At 35.7% G+C, this 21,965-nt stretch overlaps 1 protein-coding gene across 1 annotated transcript in view; it reads left to right on the top strand.

The window, feature by feature from the left end:
- cwf19l2 (CWF19 like cell cycle control factor 2) overlaps window positions 1-19,178 on the top strand; it is a 29,758-nt gene extending 10,580 nt beyond the window's left edge. Inside the window, exons 7-17 of the mRNA XM_048160968.1 lie at window positions 167-282; window positions 3,902-4,620; window positions 6,462-6,564; window positions 6,706-6,921; window positions 7,761-7,898; window positions 13,683-13,895; window positions 14,639-14,755; window positions 15,030-15,185; window positions 17,979-18,059; window positions 18,140-18,241; window positions 18,593-19,178. Coding sequence (XP_048016925.1) covers window positions 167-282; window positions 3,902-4,620; window positions 6,462-6,564; window positions 6,706-6,921; window positions 7,761-7,898; window positions 13,683-13,895; window positions 14,639-14,755; window positions 15,030-15,185; window positions 17,979-18,059; window positions 18,140-18,241; window positions 18,593-18,733 — 2,102 coding nt within the window. The 3' untranslated portion in view covers window positions 18,734-19,178. The remainder of the gene's footprint in view (window positions 1-166; window positions 283-3,901; window positions 4,621-6,461; window positions 6,565-6,705; window positions 6,922-7,760; window positions 7,899-13,682; window positions 13,896-14,638; window positions 14,756-15,029; window positions 15,186-17,978; window positions 18,060-18,139; window positions 18,242-18,592) is intronic.
- Window positions 19,179-21,965: the final 2,787 nt, after the last annotated feature.

Consider the following 21,965-nt stretch of genomic DNA (forward strand, 5'->3'; position numbering starts at 1 on the left):
TCATTTCAGTACACTGTTTCATTCTGAAATTTGTCACGTTATTAGAATGGGCCGTTTCATGTTGACTATAAGCTGACAGTGCAGTCGCTCTTATCTGCGCTCTGTACATGCTGAGCGGGAAGTGTTTATTTCACAGATGTTTCACACAGATTTCTCTCTGCCTCAGCTGGAGTGGTGAATGATGGAGGGGTGAGCTGGCTCAGGAAGTCGTATCAGAGGATGAAAGAGCAGGCCGACAGAGAACAGCGCAGCGTGGAGAGCGTGGTGGCGGAGAGATACGGGGTGAGCACACACACACACACACACACACACACACGGAAGTGGTAAATAAACACACATCTCTCTGTACTTCAACACACTAAGTTTTCTTCCCCTGCGATTGACAAAGAGCTCATACAAGTCATTCATCCATGAAACGGGTTATGCTGCGTATTCATTGCTTTGTGCAACCAATAAGGATAGAATATTGTCATATTATGTTAAACCTCCCAGTAGGGTTGGGTATCATTTGAAATTTAGTGATTCCGAATCCAGTTACGATTCTTCTTATGGATTCCGATTCTTGTAGATTCCCAGTTTAGATTCTAAAATGGTAAAAGTCAGACATTTAGATTTCAAACATATTAATTCTTTTTGCAAAACATTCTGTTGCAGCTGAATATCATGAACAAAAATCAGCAGCCTAGAGACTAGTCTAATAAACTAGACTAAAATAAAGACAAGTAATAAACAGCCAGTATTACAATAAGAAAAGATAAGCAAATTAGCAATAGCACAAATAAATGTTCATAAATTGAAATCAAATGTAAAGTAATGGCATAGTTTTCTTTATATAAATAAAATTTAGATTAATCCTTATTAAAGTTACAAAAGTTATCGTCAAGATCAGCACGCTTTGATTACCTACAGCACAAGTGTGTAAATAAGAACAACAGAGTGTCTTTAAAACACTCTTTTGTGGAGAACTACTTCCTTCTGCCACAGATTGATAGTCACTTAGAACTAGTAATGAAGGATTGTTGAGTCCCTCCATTGAAACTCATTGCATTTTGTACAGTATTATTGAGAGAGAGAGAGAGAGAGCATTACCTGTGTCTGATATAACATTCATTCTTCAGGTTGATGTCCATAATATTATATCCATTATAAAAATTTGTTTTAATGTCCGCTGAGGAAAGCGATCCATGTATATGTCCTTTTTACAGTTAAAGGATTAGTTCATTTTCAAATAAAATTTTCCTGATAATTTACTCACCCCCATGTCATCCAAGATGTTCATGTCTTTCTTTCTTCAGTCAAAAAAAAATGAAGGTTTTTGATGAAAACATTCCAGGATTATTCTCCATCTAGTGGACTTCAATGGGGTTCAACGGGTTGAAGGTCAAAATTAGTTTCAGTGCAGCTTCAAAGGGCTTTAAATGATACCAGATGAGGAATAAGAGTCTTATCTAGAGAAACGATCGGTCATTTTCGAATCGGATATGCTTTATATAAAGAAATGATCGCCTTCCAAAGTGCTTCTGCTAAAACCGCACTTTCGTGTTCTTCAAAAAGCTTACGCTGTATGTCCTACGACTTCCCTATTCTACTTACGGAACGAACGCGGCGGCAGTTCCATTTTTTTCCGTAAGTTGAATAGGGAAGGCGTAGGACATTTTTACATTCAACCCTTTGGAGGCCATTGAAGTCCACTATAAGGAGAATAATCCTGGAATGTTTTCATCAAAAACATTAATTCCTTTTTGACTGAAGAAAGAAGGACATGGATATCTTAGATGACATGGGGGTGAGTAAATTATCAGGAAAATTTTATTTGAAAGTAAACTAATCCTTTAAGGGAATTTTCCATAACATACAGCGCTAAAACAACGTCCTTTGTTTACAAAAGTCCCTTTCAATTTAAAAGTCTCTTGTGACTGACTCGTTCACTCATAAAGTTTGCCGCCATCTAATGGCGTGTTAATGTAACTTTCACTCAGTTCATATTAAGCACTAATGGACCCTTTCTCAATACCAAATACAACATATTATTTATATAAAATAATATTTATTGAACAACAATATTTAAATTAACAACAATAGTCATTATAAATGGCAGCAGGAAATAAATACAGGTGTACAATTCAGTCAAACCTACAAAAGCAGTGCTTTACAGGATATAAGTTAAATATAGCCTTAAAATTAAATTATTAAATTTAACATAGCCCAATTCTGTTTGCTCAAGAACAAGTAATAGATTAATAAGATCAAAGATTGAACATTTATGTACCCTGAATGAATTATATCTCATGTTTAACCACTATAAGAGCCAGCGGCAAATCCCCGAAGCACTGGCCGAGATGAAGCTGTTCTCAGCGGGTACTCGAGCACCGAACGACCACTGACGGCCTGGAGCTCGCATCGCCGAAAAACGCCTAAACAAACTGTAAAATAGGCGCTATAATTAAATATAGGTCTAAACAACTACATTCTAGCCCGGAGGTCGGCAACCCGCGGCTCTAGAGCCGCATGCGGCTCTTTAGCGCCCCCCTAGTGGCTCCCTGGAGCTTTTTAAAAAATGTATGAAAATGGAAAAAATATATTTTTTTGTTTTCATATGGTTTCTGTAGGAGGACAAACATGACACAAACATTCTTAACGTTTTCCAATGCTGTAAAAATGTGTATACTAAATATTAAATTTCAACATTTCTGTCAACGAAGATTTGCGTCATAGCCATCGACGTCACTTTCCCGCCGAAAGCGTGCTCCCTCAGCTGGACTGAGTTGCAAAAGAACCTGCTGCATGACTGGATTTAATAGAGGAAACTGCGAAAACGCGAGTAAAAACAAACGAATTACACTAAAGGTTGGACTCGAAAGTGTTTCTTACAACTTGTCAAATAAACCTAATCCATGGATATTGACATGTAGCCAGGAGTCGTGTTTCCTGACATTTATATGTGCCTGATTTGACGCCGGGGAAATACATAAAGCAAATCTGCCTGTGAATAACTACAATATAGGTAGGTTTAAATCCGCGTAATCACTTATATCAATGTTATATCGTCATATTGTCCATCCCTAAAACATATTGTTTTATAGTATAGTTTTTGTCAGTGTTTATTTTAAAACACACAATTATGCAGAATATAAGATGGAAAATATTTAATAGATGATTTGTCAACATAATATATAACAATACAATATATATGGAATGATTTGACCTCAAAATCCAACAATTTGACACAAAATGATAACTGCAAATCCTTGTTTCTCTGCTGGAGTCCAGCTGTTTCTGTGAATTGCACCGATCCAATTGCTTCTTTTTTCTGTAGCTTTCAGCAGTTTTTAAATATATACCTCGGGAATACCTCATTATGTATTTGTAGCCTACTTAGTCATTTTGATAGGCTAATATAGCTAATATACACTTACAGCCTGTGTTGCTTCCATATAAGGCTAATATAAGGCTTTTAATTTTTTGCGGCTCCAGACAGATTTGTTTTTTGTTTTTTTGGTCCAATATGGCTCTTTGAACATTTTGGGTTGCCGACCCCTGTTCTAGCCTAAAAAACTCTTAAAACTACAGTTCGTGGACCAACAAGTGTAGTATTTGTTAAAAATACAGTGGATTTGCTCAGCTGCCATGACAGTCGCTTCAAGCGGAGTGATACAAACCTTTTTTAAAATTTAGTTGAAATGATGCTAACATACTGATATATCAGTTAATAACCTCAGAGCTCATGGTTATTTTGACTTCAGGAACCAGTCTCCCTAAAACCCATATGAGTGTTTTGAATGGAATCGGTGCTTTCCAATGCACCATTTCAAACCGGTACTAAACTGTAGTGAATTTGTTTTACTTTTGGTGGAAACTGGCCTCAATGATGTGTTTTGATGGTTCTCTCTTCCCCCCATAGTCCATGGAAGAATTCCAGAAGAGATTGCAAGAGGCGGAAGAGGCTGCATATGGAGAGAGAAGAGGAGAGAGGGGTGAGAGAAGAGGAGACCGAAACGAGGGGAGAGAGAGATGGAGGAGAGACGACAGAGAAGAAGGGAGAGAGAGATGGAGGAGAGATGACCGAGAAGAAGGGAGGGAGAGATGGAGGAGAGACGACAGAGAAGACGGGAGGGAGAGATGGAGGAGAGATGACCGAGAAGAAGGGAGGGAGAGATGGAGGAGAGACGACAGAGAAGATGGGAGAGAGAGATGGAGGAGAGGACGACAAGATGGATCTCCAAATGCTGAGACAGAAAGAGAGCGAGACTTTGAGAGGAGTTCTCGAGGCCGTGACGAACGCGAACCGAGATCCCGGCCGGATCCAGATGAGGATCCGCAGTCTCAGAGACACGGCACTTCCTCTCTGTCCAGCCTCAGGGACAAGTTCCTCAAACCCTCAGATGCTGATGAGGATATGAGCGGAGGGCCGGGGTTGAGGAGGGGGGGACTGAAGGGCCTTTCATCCAATCAGAGTACAGCATTCAGAAAACCTGTTGATGATGATGGTAATAGTGGTGTTGTATCTGCCTGGAGGAAGAGCAGTGCTGTGCAGGACTCAAAAACGACGCCAACCCCACAGAGAGACACAGAGAAGAGCGCCGCCCTGCAGGACGAGAGCAAAACAACAACAGTCAGCAGGTCAGAATGAAGAATAGGAGCAAGGCTTCTAGATATTTTTTGCTGCACAAAAAGCTTATGCTTCTTGCAAACTGGTATTTCTTACCGTATCATTTGAATGTATTGTCGTAATTATAAACACACTGTTTGTCGCGCAAATAGTTTTACCATTTACTGCACTTTGTTATTCTTCTAGTTGTTTACCTATGGCAGCTAATGAATCTCAAGTCTCACACATGAACAGAAAATAGCTTACTTTCTCTGTTGAAAAGTAAGGTGGATATCATTCTGACCTTCACTCCCACGTCTGAATGCAACATTTTGTTTCAATATTTTGCTGGTTGTCTGACACTGAACATTGTAGAACTATTCTCTTGACTTAAAATGATTTAAAAGCAAGCTTTAAAATAAGCCAAAACATCAAATAATCAAGATATTTCTTATTTTAAGAATTAATTTAATTATTTAAACTACTGTTTTTTGAAGAACTAGAATTCCCACAGTCTTGAAAATGAGGAAGCCTAAAAATTACTGATTATAATTATAAAATACAATATATTTAAATAATATAATATGTTATTATAAAATATATTAATTTATGATGTATATTAATATATAATATATTATGATAATATATTTGACATTAAACCCGTATATGAGGAAGCCTAAAAATGTACTGATTATAATTATAAAATATAATATATTTTACATTTATTGCAAAATAAGATATTTAAATAATGTAATAATTATATACAATATAATATTTATATTATTATAACATATATTAATGTATGATGTATATGAATATACAATATATTATAATATTTTTTCCTTTTATTGCAAAATAATATATTTAAATATAATATATTATTATAAAATATATTAATGTATTATGTATATGAATATATAATAAAATATAATATATTAAAATATTGTACATTAAACACATATTTGAGGAAGCTTAAAATGTACTGATTATAATTATAAAATGCAATATATTTTACATTTATTGCAAAATAATATATTTAAATAATATAATATATTATAAAATATATTAATTTATGATATATATGAATATATAATATATTAATATATTTTACATTTATTTCTATATATATGTGTGTGTGTGTGTGTGTGTGTGTTACATGTATCATTTTACATTTATACAAAAAATAATAGAGTAATTTTTTTGATATGAAATATGTGAATATATATTAATATATAGTATATTCTAATATATATTGATGTATTTACATTTATTGCCAAATATTTATATTTTTACATTTATTGCTAAATAATATATTTGAATAGTATATTATTGTAAGATTTAATGTATTGATGTATGATGTATGTTACTGTATAATATATTGTAGTAATATTAACATTTTACATAAGCATTAGAACTCTAGAGCACTAATTTAGAACTCAAATCATGAATTCAGGAACTTTAGAACTCCATTTTTGGATTTCAGAAGCTTTCCTAATGCTTATGTAAATCATACAAATGTCAAAGAATTTCAAAGCCATAGAAATTTCTCTGTTTTTTCCTAGTTTTGCTTTGCTTTAAAATATTTAATCAGGTTGATATTGATCTTGTGTGAGTAAAACATGCTCCACACAAGATGAAGTCATAGTGATGTCTAATTTGTGTCTGTTTTGTGTTGGTCTTTTTCAGTGAATTAGTCAATCATGTTCTAAAAGTGAATTGTTAACAAATCTGTATGGATCAACACGATTGTTAGGAATTCATATCTAGTAATTGCATGGAAATGTATTTGTTCTACACCAGTTCTTAACATTTTTACTCTTCCTTTTGTGAATGTTACTTATTCTTAAACTGATTGGGTTTGTTAATCTTCCAGTTCAGAGAGTGAGGAAGAGGAGGAGGAAGAGATGATCCTGACGGATGAAGAGATGAATAAACTGGGAGCCAAACTCGTCAAGGCAGAACTCTTAGGAAACACGGTGAGCTCATCTAAACCTTCCTGGAATCTTTGTGAGCAAAATGCTGTCTAAATAGGAAGCTCACTAGTTTTTGAAACTGCTCTTGAATGCTAGACTGTCAGAAACCGATGGTGTGTTTTACTGATGTCAAACTAACCGCAGGCCCTGGTGGAAAAACTGAAAGCTCAGATGGATGCTGCCCGTCGAGCCAAAGAGAGCCGAGCTCAAAGAAAAGAGCAGACCAAACAAGTGTCTGCACCGACAGACTCAGAGAAGGAAGTGGTGCTGTTCAGAACCGACCATTCGGGACGTGCCTGGCCGGTCAACGCCCCGTCGGAACCGCTGGAGCCTAGAGGAGGACGGAGGAAGCGAAAAGCGGTGAGACATGCTTACACGCACAACATCAGATTATCTAATTGATTAAAATAACACTGTTTATATCAAATAATAAGTTTGACTGTCAATGTTCTTGTTTCAATGTGATTTTGCTAACTTTGGCACTTTTATTTACTTTTAAGGTTTTTTTTTTTTTTTTTTTTTTAATACATAGTCTTGTTGTTTTTGGGCTCTACTAGAGCAGGTTTTCATGCTTGAATGTTCACTATTTTCTCCATATTCTCCATTGTTGCAGCTCCTCTCTTCCCAGTCTGTCAGTAACGCTCTGGGGTGCGTTTCCCAAAGCGAACTATGGTCGCAAGTTCCGTCGTTACCAATAGAGTTCAATGGGACTAACGACCATGGTTCACTAACGATGCTTTCGGGAAACTCACCCCTGTTTAGTTCCTGTCTCTATGAAGCCCCTCCTTCTGAAAAGCACACTGTGCTCTGATTGGTCAGATGGAGCAGTGTTGTGATTGGTCAAGCGCTTCGAGCGTTTTTGGGAAATGTCCCACCCCTTACCATAACCGCCAGTTTCAACACACTACTAACTAACTCAACCAGGCTCCGCCCCTTTATTCTGCATATTAATTATTTAAATGAGGAATATTGTGAAGAAAACTCAAGACTACAATGGAGGCGTTTCAGAAACAGTGACACTGATATAGAGAAGAACTCCTGCTGGACGGATTTTTTCATGCTTAAACAGCAACATTACACACTAAAGACAGATGAACATGGAAAAAAAATAGATCCTCTTTAAATTAACATTCACTTGAAGCCTGGCAAACTACACAACTTCAAATGAGGTCACATTTTCTCCTCTAATGTGTTTTTAGATCGAGACGCATCAGGACGGAGAGCGTGTGCGCTATTTTGAGAATGATGATGGTATGGATCTGCGAGAGATGGTCAGACGGGAGAAGATGAGCTCTGCGGAAGATCAAAACGCTCTTTATTCACGCATGGCCGCCAAGGTGAGCGCCACATCTCTTATACACCAAACACTGATGACTGACAGTGTGAAACAGTCTGTAATTCTAAAGGGACGTTTGTAAAAACATTTGGAGGTCATTGATTTTCTACTGTGAGATGCACGCAAAAAATATTTAGGCCTACTGTATAAACTTAAGATTTATGTATTTGAATTGCATATAAAATTGACATCAATTTGGATTACACAGTTTTAATATAAACAATCTGAACTTAATTGTGATGCATGTTTGGAAGTCATACATAAATGAAACGGGTAAGATTTCTGTTCTCAATAAAAAAAAAAATATTTGCAACTTTTTGATTTTAATTAGATAATCATAATTGCTTAGAAGCATCATGGATCTGTTCATTTAAATATATTTATATACATTTATGGTAACACTTTAGTTTAGGGTCCAATTCTCACTATCAACTAGTTTCTTATTAGCATGCATATTACTATTGGCTGTTTATTAGTACTTATAAAGCAGATATTAATGCCTTATTCTGCATGACCATATTCTACATCCCTAAATCCTAAACAATACCGAAACTTAACACCTTACTAACTATTAATAAAGCAGTAATTAGGAGTTTGAGGCAAAAGTCATAGTTAATAGTGAGAATTGGACCCTAAACTAAAGTGTGGCCATATTTGTTTATGTAATATACATTTAAAAAAATATGAACAAAAATATGGCTAGCTGTGGAACAAGCTATATTTAATTAGTTAAAATGTATGATATTGAAAGAAATTTGATTTATTGATGATAAATAATATATAAGCATTGTTATTGTGCATTCAAAACACATTCGGTTTAGTAGTACTATTACAGAAATCTTCATTTATGTATGTATGACTGACAAAAATGCATCACATTAAATTTATTAGTTTATGTTAAAAAACTGTGTAATCCAAATGCAAGGAAATTTTATATGCAATTTGGTAACACTTTAGTATAGGGAACACATATAAACTATTAACTACGACTTTTCCCTCAGTAAGCTCCCAATTTACTGCTTATTAATAGTTAGTAAGGTAGTTGTTAATTTTAGGTATTGGGTAGGATTAAAAATTTAGAATAAGGTCATGCAGAATAAGTCATTAATATGTGCTTAATAAGTACTAATAAATAGCCAATATTCTAGTAATATGCATGCTAATAAGCAACTAGTTAAAAGACCCTAAAATAAAGTGTTACCTACAATTCAATTATGTTATCTTTCATTTAGGCATAAAGATTTTTTTTAGTGTTTTTGGACTTGGAGAAAAAATTTAAATGCTAAGTGTATCAGAAATGAGTTTGTGAACCACAGACACGCACAAACAGCCTTATATTTTTCTGTGGTCATCTATCATCGCGAGCCAGACTGGCATCAGCAGATGGTCTCGGTGAAGGCCGCAGCATTCGTGTGATCAATCTCTCAGTCTGTCCTCCGATACGATTTACTGCTTCTCAGACTTTAAACCGGGCAGGGCTGCTAAAAATCTGTTATAATAAACTAAGACGTCACTGTCGCCATGGAGACGAGAAATATGAAAGTGACAAACATTTGCACATTTTAGCAGCACATCTCTCTTTCTCTCTCTCCCTGCCAAGTTACCATAACATAGCAGCTAAAAGTGTTATTAATATATTTATTTCACCAATTTCACCAGCAGCAGCCAAAATTGAGTGTGTAGTTATGTGTGAATGTGTTTGTGTCATCACAGTGCATGTAAGGCAGCATTGTTTTGATATTTCTCAAACATTGCGTGTTTCGTCTTTGTTGATGTTGTTACCTTCATTCACCTGGAACTGCATAACGTCAGTCTCCATTCAAACTGTGGCACATCATTTTTAGAACATTACCTCACATTGATAGAATGTTTGCTATTCAAAATCTGATGATGTCATCGCGGTTTTTGCATGCTGCAATTGACCCTTCGCAAAGACCCGCCCCCCTTAGTTACTGTTGCTTTGTCCGACAAGCCATGGCGCTGTCACGCCACACAGAGTGAAAAATACATCGCGGAGCAAAGAGGACACTGACAACACGTCGACAGACAAGACTTATGATATTGAACAAAGTCCCAGCTTTCAAACTGTGTAATTTTTAAAGAAATTCGAATAATAAAAACCGTTTTGTGGCTCTTTAATGTGTCGTGACAGATCGCTGTAGTGCCTCAGCTCAAGCGGCTCGTGAACCGATCATCTCTTCCTACTAGTTCATTTATAGCATCAAATAAACATGAATGAACATCAGAATGAATGTTGTTTCAAACACTGAAAGACGTCAGTACACACCATTTTAAGTTCAAGTCCACCGAGGTTAATCTTCTAACTCCTGAATGCTTTGTCAGGCAAAATGACGGATTTAGCATTATGATTGGTTAGATCGCATGTCAATCAAACTCCCAGCGAAGAGTCAATTGTTTTTTGCATACTGAAATGTGCTTGGTCTCTTTCTGCATTCATTTATTTTTGGTCATTTTTGTTCTATTAAATATTATGCTTAACCCTCTGGTGCTGCTCGTGTGGCGGTCAAAAATTACTAATTTTTTTATTTCAATGAAATGAATGTACTATATTTTAGTTTTTTATTTCATATTTTGTATTTGTAGTGGATTTTATGGCGCTAAATTATATTTTTGGAATAGTTATGATCCATTTATTACCTGTTAATCACTTTTTGAGCATAGACCTGAAATTAAATTTCCAACTTAAACTGTTGTATATGTTCAAAAAGTGAAAGTAAACAAAAGTTATAGAAGTTTATGAAAAATGCATATAAATATATTAATATATATTTTCCAAAACAGGTTTTACTCTAAAACTGTGAGAAAAGCAAAGCCATAAATCTAAATAAATTGTGTTTCAAATTTGGTTGAGAGGTTGAGATCTCAAAAAATGAGCTTTCAGTAAGAATTTGTTTGGGCGCAGTACCAAACGCTTCCACTAGATGAATTCCGCTTCCCATTCGTTTCCAATGCGGTCGTTAACAATACAAGTGTGACTTTTTTTTCAGGACCATTCAACCTTTTGGAATCACGTCCATGATTTTTTTTTTTTGTGTGTTCACATAGCAAGTGCCAAATCCTTTAGCAAGTTTCGCACCATTCAGATGAAGTAAAAAATTCCCAGCAAAACAAACAACAACAACAAAAAAAGTAAAATCTTTCAGTCAAAGATGACCGAACTGCAACAGAGGGTTAAAAAAAATTAAGATTAAATCTCCCGTTGACTCACATTAAAATTTGAAATGTAACTTACAGCAATTATATGTCAATGTAGTATCTGCATACTAAATATGCAACAATGAAATATGCATGGTCTTTTTTTTTTGCAACTTTGTTGTCTTTTCCGGTTTATTTAACATCAATATAAATAATAATGCTAATTATTTAATTAATTAATTTATTTGATTCATTATTTTAATTTGAATCATTTAAAATCGCTCTTTGACTCACACTAATAGAATGTAGAACCAGCTGTGATGAAGTTATTGTAATATCTGCATTCTCGAGTTGCATACTGAATTGTTTTTGCTTTCTTGCGTCTATTTAACCCTTAATAGCCGCCTTTACAGTGTCTCATTATGTGTTGATTCACAAGCGTTCGATTGAAACCAGAACGTGTGCTAAAATCTATATTTACCTGAAACTTTTCTTTTGCTGCCATGCAAGCTCTACTGTTTTCTTCAGAAAATACTAAGCTAGTTGTTTGTGTGTTTATCTCCTGTCTGCTGTACATGTAGTCCAGTCCATTACCAGCAGAACTGCACTTACACTAGGCTCATCTCTGGTCTGTCAAGGTTTTTATTCACATGTCAGCTGGAGTCTGAAAGCAGCGATGCAGAGAATAAATGTAGAATTTAAAGAGTTCGGCCAGACTCTCCAACACTCTCACCTCGGCTCCTCTCCATCTGTCAATCAAACATGCCAGTGTGAACAGACACGCCTCCCACACAGATCACCCGTTGCCTCGGATACGTTGCCTCTTTGTCTGCTTGTTGTGCCACACCGTTAAGCCTCTCTCACTCGTGTGTGTGTTTGTCTGAAGAGAGCAAGACACACACACACACACACACACACACACACACGTACACGCTCTGTTAGCGTAATCCCTGCAGCCTGGTCACATCTGCTGCTGTTTTCTGGATTCTACTCCAGATAATGACCCGCAGTTTTGCCAGCAATCAGCAGTAAATCCGCACCTGACCTCTACTGCAAAAGTCAGATCACATGATTCCTGACGACCAATCGAATCTCTACTGCACAGTTGGGTTTCAAGACCCCTTTTGCCCAATCAAATCACATGCCGGTAGGGCTGCAAGATTTGGGGAAAAAAATCGGTAACGCTTTACAATAAGGTTCATTTGTTTACATTAGTTAATGTATTAACTAACATGAGCAATACTTTTGTTACAGTATTTATTAATCTTTATTAATGTTGGTTATAAATATCCAGCTATTCATAGTTTGTTCATGTTAGTTCACAGTGCATTAACTAATGTTAACAAATACAACATTTGATTTTAATAATGTATTATTAAATGAAATTTAAAAAATATTCAATAATTAACATTAACTATAATTAATAAATGCTGTAGACGTTTTTATTCTTAAGTTATGTTAACTAATGAAATCTTATTGTAAAGTGTTACCTAAAAACTAATTATGATTTGATGATTAGTAATTGCAGTTTAAAATGTGATTTCAAAAATAATAATAATAATAATCCATGTTTGCTGCAGGATTTGGCAAATTTTATGTCATTATATAACAATATGGCTATAAAATAATAATAATATTTCATTATTTTAATTTTAATCATTCTTAAGTTCAAAATTTCAACAAAAAAAAAAAATGAATTCAAAAATATATTTAAAGTTTGAGAATCTAACATTAATAGAATTTAGAACCAACTGTGGTGAAGTTATTGTAATATTTGCAAACTGGTCTTTTTATAATAATGTTATTATTATTATTACTAAACAAAAATAACTAAAAAACAAAATAAAAAATAAAGTATTTGATTTTATATATATATATATATATATATATATATATATATATATTACTAATAACATATATATATATATATATATATATATATATATATATATATATATATATTACTAATATATATATATATATATATATATATATATTACTAATAATAATATATATATATATATATATATATATATATTATAATAGTAATATATAATAATAATATATTAGTAATAAATATATATTAGTAATAATAACATAATTATTTAATAATCAATATACGATTATATTGTAGTTCTATAATAACTTTATTTTACATTACAACTGTAAAATTACAACTGTCTTAATTTCTTCATTTTCATTTTCTGACCTCTGTTACTCCTGAAAAGTGCATGGCTCCTTCCTAATTTGCATAATTTTGTCTATCCAAAGTGGTGAACAAGATAGTAATGAGGGCGCCATGAATCATAATATATTGTAAATAAATAGTATGTAAAGGCTGCAGAGTATTTTGGACAAATTTTGCTGCAGTTTAAGAGGATCAGTGTCAAGATTTGTTTTATCTACGTACTTGTCTTACTCTTAAATTACAAGAATAGTAGAACTCATAAAACATTTCTCATTCCTCTGTCCTGATCCAGCTCTCAGCTTTTAAATCAAGATAAAACTCACAGACATGCAGGATAAAGTGAAGCTTTACTGATAAAAGTGTGCAGGCAAACGCAAATCTGTAAAAAGGTATTTTTCTCCATGTTTGCTGTGAACGTGTTCTTAATGACGTGTTTTGCAGATGATGGGCAAGACGGACGGTGATAACTACACGCTGGATGACATGTTTGTGTCGAGTGCAGCACAGAAAGAGAGGTCGGGTCGAGACGAGGAGAGACAGAGGAACAAAGCCGTGCAGGAGACGCGGAGGTTAGCCGGGCAGATGGAAAAATGCCGGCACTGTTTCGACAGCCCTGAACTGCCAAAACATCTCATCGCAGCCGTCGGAACCAAGGCATGATATATTACTGTTTATGACAACAACTTGTGCATGCTGAAAAACTTGAATTTTTATAGAAGCAGTTTTGAATCATTATTTAAGTTTAAAGGGTTAGTTCACTCAAAAATGAAAATTCTGTCATTAATTACTCACCCTCATGCCGTTCCACACCTGTAAGACCTTCGTTCATCTTCAGAACACAAATTAAGATATTTTAGTTGAAATCCGATGGCTCCGTGAGGCCTCCATAGGGAGCAATGACATTTCCTCTCTCAAGATCCATTAATGTACTAAAAACATATTTAAATCAGTTCATGTGAGTACAGTGGTTCAATATTAATATTATAAAGCAACAAGAATATTTTTGGAGCGCCAAAAAAACAAAATAACGACTTATTTAGTGATGGCTACCTAGGCAGCTCACTAGGTATTGGGACAGAGACCAAATCGTACTGTTACTCGCACACACACACACACTAATTTGCCTTAAATACCATTTTGGCTTATGCTGTCAGAAAAAAATTATATATCTTCAGCAAAAAAAGACTAATCTCTCCACCAGCCTGTCCATTTCTGGTGTCGTGTGCTTAGCTGTGCTAAGAGGATTTCTCCAGATGCTCAGCTTGTCCATGTGTGTTTGGGATGACAGAAGACAGGCTGCGGGACGGGCTCGAGGTTTTGGCGAGCTGTCCTCATTAATGCGCAAGCTTGAATGCTGTTCTGATCTCTGACTTGCGTGTGTGTTTCTTCTCTCGCAGGTGTACTTGTGTCTGCCGAACAGTGTGTCTCTGACCGAAGGTCATTGTTTGATCGTACCCATCCAGCATCACACAGCGGCCACAGGCCTGGACGAGGACATATGGAGCGAAATACAGGTACAATCATTACAAACAGGAGTGTTCTTGTATACACGTTCTGGAAGTGTTTATGGCGAGTTCAGCACTGGCAAACACCACTCAGGTAATGATACAGACATGCTTTGCCTCAGGCCCAAACATGCGCAGATTTCAACATCAATATCACATATTTCAGAATCAATAACTCTATACAACATCTTGACCCGTATCTCTAGATCACTGCTTAGAAAGGAGATGCTAACAACAACCAGCAGACTAAAGCAGGTTTCTGTCTAATATCGCTCTCTCGTAGATGTTCCGTCGTGCTTTGGTCCGCATGTTTGAGTCTCAGGAGTTGGACTGCGTGTTTTTGGAGACTCATATGAGCCCCAAAAGACACCTGCACATGGTGTACGAGTGTGTGCCTATGCCCAAAGAGCTCGGAGATATGGCACCCATTTACTTTAAGGTAACAAACACACACTTGGAACAAACACCCTCACAATAGAGTGCAACGAACAGTAGCTATAGCATATTATTAAAGAACCATTTGCTCAATGTAGAATATTAATAAGATTTTTACTTCTGGAATCTGACAAACTATTGTTAATTTTGTCAACTATTTTTTTTAAATATAGTCTTAGTGTCAAATGTGCTGTTTAGTTTCTGTCATATGTAGTCAACATTGTCCTGTTTTTGTTTAGTCAAGTTTTAGTCAACTAAATGTTTAAGTATTTTAGTCTAGTTTTGGTCATTGTATAATGGTTAAAGGATTAGTTCACTTTCAAATAAAATTTTCATGATAATTTACTCACCCCCATGTCATCCAAGATGTTCATGTCTTTCTTCAGTCGAAAAGAAATTAAGGTTTTTGATGAAAACATTCCAGGATTATTGTCCTTATAGTGGACTTCAATGGGCACCAAATGGTTGAAGGTCAAAATTACAGTTTCAGTGCAGCTTCAAATAGCTTTAAACGATACCAGACGAGGAATAAGAGTCTTATCTTATCATATCTTCCCTATTCTACTTACGGAACGAACACAGCGCCAGTTAATTTTTTTCCGTAAGTAGAATAAGCTTTTTGAAGAATACGAAAGTGTGGTTTTGGAGGAAGCACAGGCAAGGTGATCATTTGTTTATTTAAAGCATATACATTTACATTTTTTTTTAAAATGGCCGATCGTTTCGCTTGATAAGACCATTATTCCTCGTCTGGTATCGTTTAAATCTCTTTGAAGCTGCACTGAAACTGTAATTTTGACCTTCAACCATCTGGAGTCCAGTGATGTCCACTATAAGGAGAATAATCCTGGAATGTTTCCATCAAAATTAAAATTTCTTTTAAACTGAAGAAAGAAAGACAAGAACATCTTGGATGACATGGAGGTGAGTAAATTATCAGGAAAATTTGATTTGAAAGTGAACTAATCCTTTAACTGCATAATGGTTAAATTGATAATTCTGATTATTTTGTTCAAAATTATAATCATTTGAGAAATATTTGAGAATCAGAATTATTGCACTTTCACCTATAAGCACAAATGAAGAGAACCTCGACTCATGTGATTTATTTTACCTCATCTAGTGTACTGATTTATTATAGGCTATTTATCATATACTGTTAAGAAACGTCCTAGTAATCCAATAATTCCAAATTACATTGTTTTTCTATTAAAGCAACAGCAAAAAAGACTTTGTATCATCAAACAGAGGTTGCATACGTGTCCACAATCACAGTCGCAAATATAGTGGAGATCATGTTTGGCTTTATTACAGTTCATCAATGAGAAGGTTTGATGGCAGATTTAGTCACAGCAAACAGCACAAGCGGCTCATGAAGGAGCACAGATCGACTGCATGACACTTTAATTTAAAGGTGCCCTAGAATGTTCTTTCACAAGATGTAATCTAAGTCTAAGGTGTCCCCTGAATGTGTCTGTGAAGTTTCAGCTCAAAATACTCCATAGATTTTTTTAATTAATTTTTTTAACTGCCTATTTTGGGGCATCATTAACTATGCACCGATTCAGGCTGCGGCCCCTTTAAATCTTGAGCTCCCCGGCCACGGAGCTCACGACTATAAAACAGTGCATAAACAAAGTTCACACAGCTAATATAACCCTCAAATGGATCTTTACAAGATGTTCGTCATGCATACTGCATGCATGCACCGGATCATGTGAGTAAAGTATTTATTTGGATGTTTACATTTGATTCTGAATGAGTTTGATAGTGCTCTGTGGCTAAAGCTAACATTACACACTGTTGGAGAGATTTATAAAGAATGAAGTTGTGTTTATGAATTAAACAGACTGCAAGTGTTTAATAATGAAAATAGTGACGGCTCTTGTCTCCGTGAATACAGTAAGAAACAATGGTAACTTTAACCACATTTAACAGTACATTAGCAAAATGCTAACAAAACATTTAGAAAGACAATTTACAAATATCACTAAAAATATCATGTTATCATGGATCATGTCAGTTATTATTGCTCCATCTGCCATTTTTCACTGTTTTCCTTGCTTGCTTACCTAGTCTGATGATTCAGCTGTGCACAGATCCAGACGTTAATACTGGCTGCCCTTGTCTAATGCCTTGAACATGAGCTGGCATATGCAAATATTGGGGTCATACATATTAATGATCCCGACTGTTACGTAACAGTCGGTGTTATGTTGAGATTCGCCTGTTCTTCGGAGGTCTTTTAAACAAATGAGAGTTTGAGACTCACTGTATGTCATTTCCATGTACTGAACTCTTGTTATTCAACTATGCCAAGATAAATTCAAATTTTAATTCTAGGGCACCTTTAAGCAGAATATCTCAAATAAAGATCGCTGAACTCCAGCTTATTTGTTTGTCTGTGTTTTCAGATCATCCGTGCTTCTTTGGCAGTGTAGAGAGAGCACATGCACATGGTTGCCAGATTGCAAAGATTAAGTAAAACACCGGGTAGAAAACTTCAGAGCTTTTTTTTTTTACAGAAAAGCTCTGATTGGGGATTTAAATTCTTGAAATCTGCCAACTGCAAGCAACTTGTAGTGTCCTCTTTTTTTGGTCAAAAATATTGCGAATTGAAATAGTCAGTTATCATTTAATGACGTTGGTATCGTCTCGACTTACACATAGAAAAAGTCTTCAATGAACATTTTTCATCATAGATTTCATTAATGATATTAACACTAAAAGAAACAAATGCACACACCTGTGTGAATGTGAACACGCTCATTAAACTTCTTTGCTTATATTCGTTCAGAAAGCCATAATGGAATCGGACGAGGAATGGGCCATGAATAAAAAAGTTGTGGATCTCTCATCGAAAGACATCAGACATGCTGTGAGTTCTTCCCATTTTCCCCTGATTTCTCTTATTCTCCCTCCTCTGTCTCAGTATTTGACATTATTGTGTCTTCGCAGGTTCCACGAGGGTTGCCGTACTTCTCGGTGGATTTCGGCTTGCAGGGCGGCTTTGCTCACGTCATCGAGAACGAGCAGAAGTTCCCACACTATTTCGGCAAAGTAAGTCTGAGAAATAGCGCTTGTGACTTGGATATTTTGATCTGATTGCAGTGGTTAAAATACATATTCTGAATCTACAATCATAATTAAGAGCCCCTTTATTCTGTGTATGAATTATTTAAATGAGGAATATTGTGACGAAAGAAAATTCAAGACTACAGTGGAGGCGTTTCAGGGAGTTCAGAAACACTGATATAGAAAATAACTCCTGCTGGAGGGACTTTTTTCATGATCAAACAGCAACATTACACACTAAAGAAACTCGAATAGGTCCTCCTTGAAATTAATTAAAATTGACAAAAATATGATGCATGTCGACATAGTCACTGAGATTTGTTCTGTCTCCATCAGGAAATCCTGGGAGGGATGCTGGACCTGGAACCGAGACGATGGCGCAAACCGATACGTGAGAATTTCGACGACCAGCGTAAGAAGGTTCTGAAGTTCGCTCAGTGGTGGAAACCGTTTGACTGCACTAAGAGCGATAGCTAGCCACTCAGAGACGGTGTGGTTTCATTCTGAACTCTGATTGGCTGAGCCATCGCACCTCTATAAAGACTTATTCATGCCTGAATTTGTATTTTAGTCTGTATGTATGCGTTTAACAGTCTAATTTGGATTATCTGAAGAAAAATCCTCTGGAGAAACTTCTTGTGTGTTTCATTCAAAAAAAAAAGAAAAAGATTTATTTTGAGACCCTTTTAAGTTTTTTATTCACAGAATTTTTTGTTGTTGTTGTTGTTGTAATTACATATCAACACAAGACATTTTTGTTTTCCTCCAAAACATATTAATTTTTAATGACTCGTGTGTCTACTGTTGACTCTGATGAATGTGTGTACAACTCAGCCTCGTTTTACCTGCTCCTGTGCAGTGGTGATGTAAATCCTGCTCAATTAAACTCAGAATAAAATATTACAAGACTTGCAGCTGCTCAGCTAAATGTGTGCTCTGGATTTATAATCTGATTGTGTTTAGATGACGTCTCGCTCGCTCCTTCCTGTGAACCTGACCTTGAGTTGACCCCGTTGAGCACCGATCATCTGTGGGGTGACAGTTTACGCCCTTCTCGTAATTTAGTGAAAGAAATCATTGGGTTTTTTTATAGTTGTATTTTAGGCTGTGCTGCTCTCCAGGAACATGCACACTAAACTCATATGTTGCGAAAGCAGGTATTTTCTTTTAACTTTAAGAATTAAAATTTGCAATATAACTCTTCTGAGAAATAAATAAGCAAAACACCCCAAAAATAGTATTTAAAGAGCCAATTTCCAAAATTTCATGAATTATAGAACCAGGTTTAGTTAGTTGACCCGATCACTTTGACAGGAATTATATATATGTCAAGTGATTAAAATGTTTAATTAATGACACAATATGGCGATTAATTAATCTACTTAATCGCACATCAAATTTGCCCCCAAAAGATAATTTAAAGTCATTATTGTGTTAATTGAGAAAAGCATCAAAAAGTAGCTTTAGAAAAAAAGATTTTGATTACTTGATTTGATTACTTTTAGGCTTCAACAGCCATAAGGGTGAGTAAATGATGAATGATGAATGATTTTTGGGTGAACTATACCTTTAATGGGTTTTTTTATTGAAATGGAAAAATGAAATACATTTTTTAATTAAATGATACTCTAAATAATAAACTAAAACTGCCTGTAGGTGGCAGTAAATGTCTAAATGAGTAAGTTATTGAGTCATTCATTCATTCGATTCGTTCAAACAGCGGATTCATTCAGAAGTGAAGTAAATGACTCTCTTTATGATTGGGCCATTGAATCATTGATTCACCTGATTGCTTTGCTTAAAGGTGCCCTAGAGCCAGTTTTTACAGGATGTAATATAAGTCTAAGGTGTCCCCTGAATGTGTCTGTGAAGTTTCAGCTCAAAATACCCCATAGATTTTTTTTAATTAATTTTTTTAACTGCCTATTTTGAAGCATCATTAACTATGCACCGATTCAGGCTGCGGCCCCTTTAAATCTCACACTCCCCGCCCCCGAGCTCTCGACTATAATACAGTGCATTTACAAAGTTCACACAGCTAATATAACCCTCAAATGGATCTTTACCAAATGTTCGTCATGCATACTGCATGCATGCATTGGATCATGTGAGTAAAGTATTTATTTGAATGTTTACATTTGATTCTGAATGAGTTTGAGGCTATGCTCCGTGGCTAAAGCTAACATTACACACTGTTGGAGAGATTTATAAAGAATGAAGTTGTGTTTATGAATTATACAGACTGCAAGTTTTTAAAAATGAAAATAGCGACGGCTCTTGTCTCCGTGAATACAGTAAGAAATGATGGTAACTTTAACCACATTTAACAGTACATTAGCAACATGCTAACGAAACATTTAGAAAGACAATTTACAAATATCACTAAAAATATCATGTTATCATGGATCATGTCAGTTATTGCTCCATCTGCCTTTTTTCGCTATTGTTCTTGCTTGCTTACCTAGTCTGATGATTCAGCTGTGCACAGATCCAGACGTTAATACTGGCTGCTCTTGTCTAATGCCTTGAACATGGGCTGGCATATGCAAATATTGGGGGCGTACATATTAATGATCCCGACTGTTACGTAACAGTCGGTGTTATGTTGAGATTCGTCTGTTCTTCGGAGGTCTTTTAAACAAATGAGATTTACACAAGAAGGAGGAAACAATGGAGTTTGATTGGCTCAAAACGCAGATTCATTCAGAAACCAAACGTGTTGCTTGGAGACACGCAGCAGTTCTGCTCTGGCTTTACAGGTAATATTTTCATTGGCTCCGAGGCATTTTTGCCCTGATATCTTGAATTTTAGGGTCATTCAAGCTGCATTCTATAGGCTTCATCATGCAGTGAGTTATCCTGCTGTGTAAAGGTCATTTTACTCATATAGCAGTGATTTTTTGTGTGTGTGCAGCTGTTGTGTTCAGGTCAGAAGGACATCAGGACACGGTGTGTAATAGCAGATGAGTTCATGTTTTATGAGGCTGTTAAACAGCACTATCACAGATCGCTCCAGGGTCACAGGTGACCTTGCAGGTCATTGTGGCGTGACCTCAGAGCTGCTGTAATGTGGGTGTGTTAATGTTCATCATATGGCATTACAGACATTAACACACACACACACACAGGTAATTAGAACAGCAGAAACGCCGAATTGCACAATTTGTCACGCATCGCTGCACAGACACAGACTGACAGCGTGAAGATCTGATTCGATGTACAATGGAGCCGGTCCTCCAGTTAATGTCACATACAGTTAACACAGCTAATAAACAGCAGTTGTGTTGGCTGACTTATAGATTGTATATCTGAATATTACTAAATGTGCATAATTTTTATAAAAGCAAATCTGATTAATTAAAGGTTTAGTTCACCCAAAAATGAAATTTCTGTCATTAATTCCTCACCCTCATGTCGTTCCACACCCGTAAGACCTTCGTTCTTCTTCAGAACACAAATTAAGATATTTTTGATGAAATCCGATGGCTCAGTGAGTCCTGCATTGTCAGCAAGATAATTAACACTTTCAGATGCCCAGAAAGCTACTAAAGACATATTTAAAACAGGTCATGTGACTGCAGTGGTTCAACCTTAATATTATTAAGCGACGAGAATACTTTTTGTGCACCAAAAAAAGCTAAATAACATCTTTATTCAACAATATCTAGTGATGGGCGATTTCAAAACACTGCTTCATGAAGCTTTATGA

Source organism: Megalobrama amblycephala, linkage group LG16, assembly GCF_018812025.1.
Source record: "Megalobrama amblycephala isolate DHTTF-2021 linkage group LG16, ASM1881202v1, whole genome shotgun sequence".
Lineage (NCBI taxonomy): Eukaryota > Metazoa > Chordata > Actinopteri > Cypriniformes > Xenocyprididae > Megalobrama > Megalobrama amblycephala.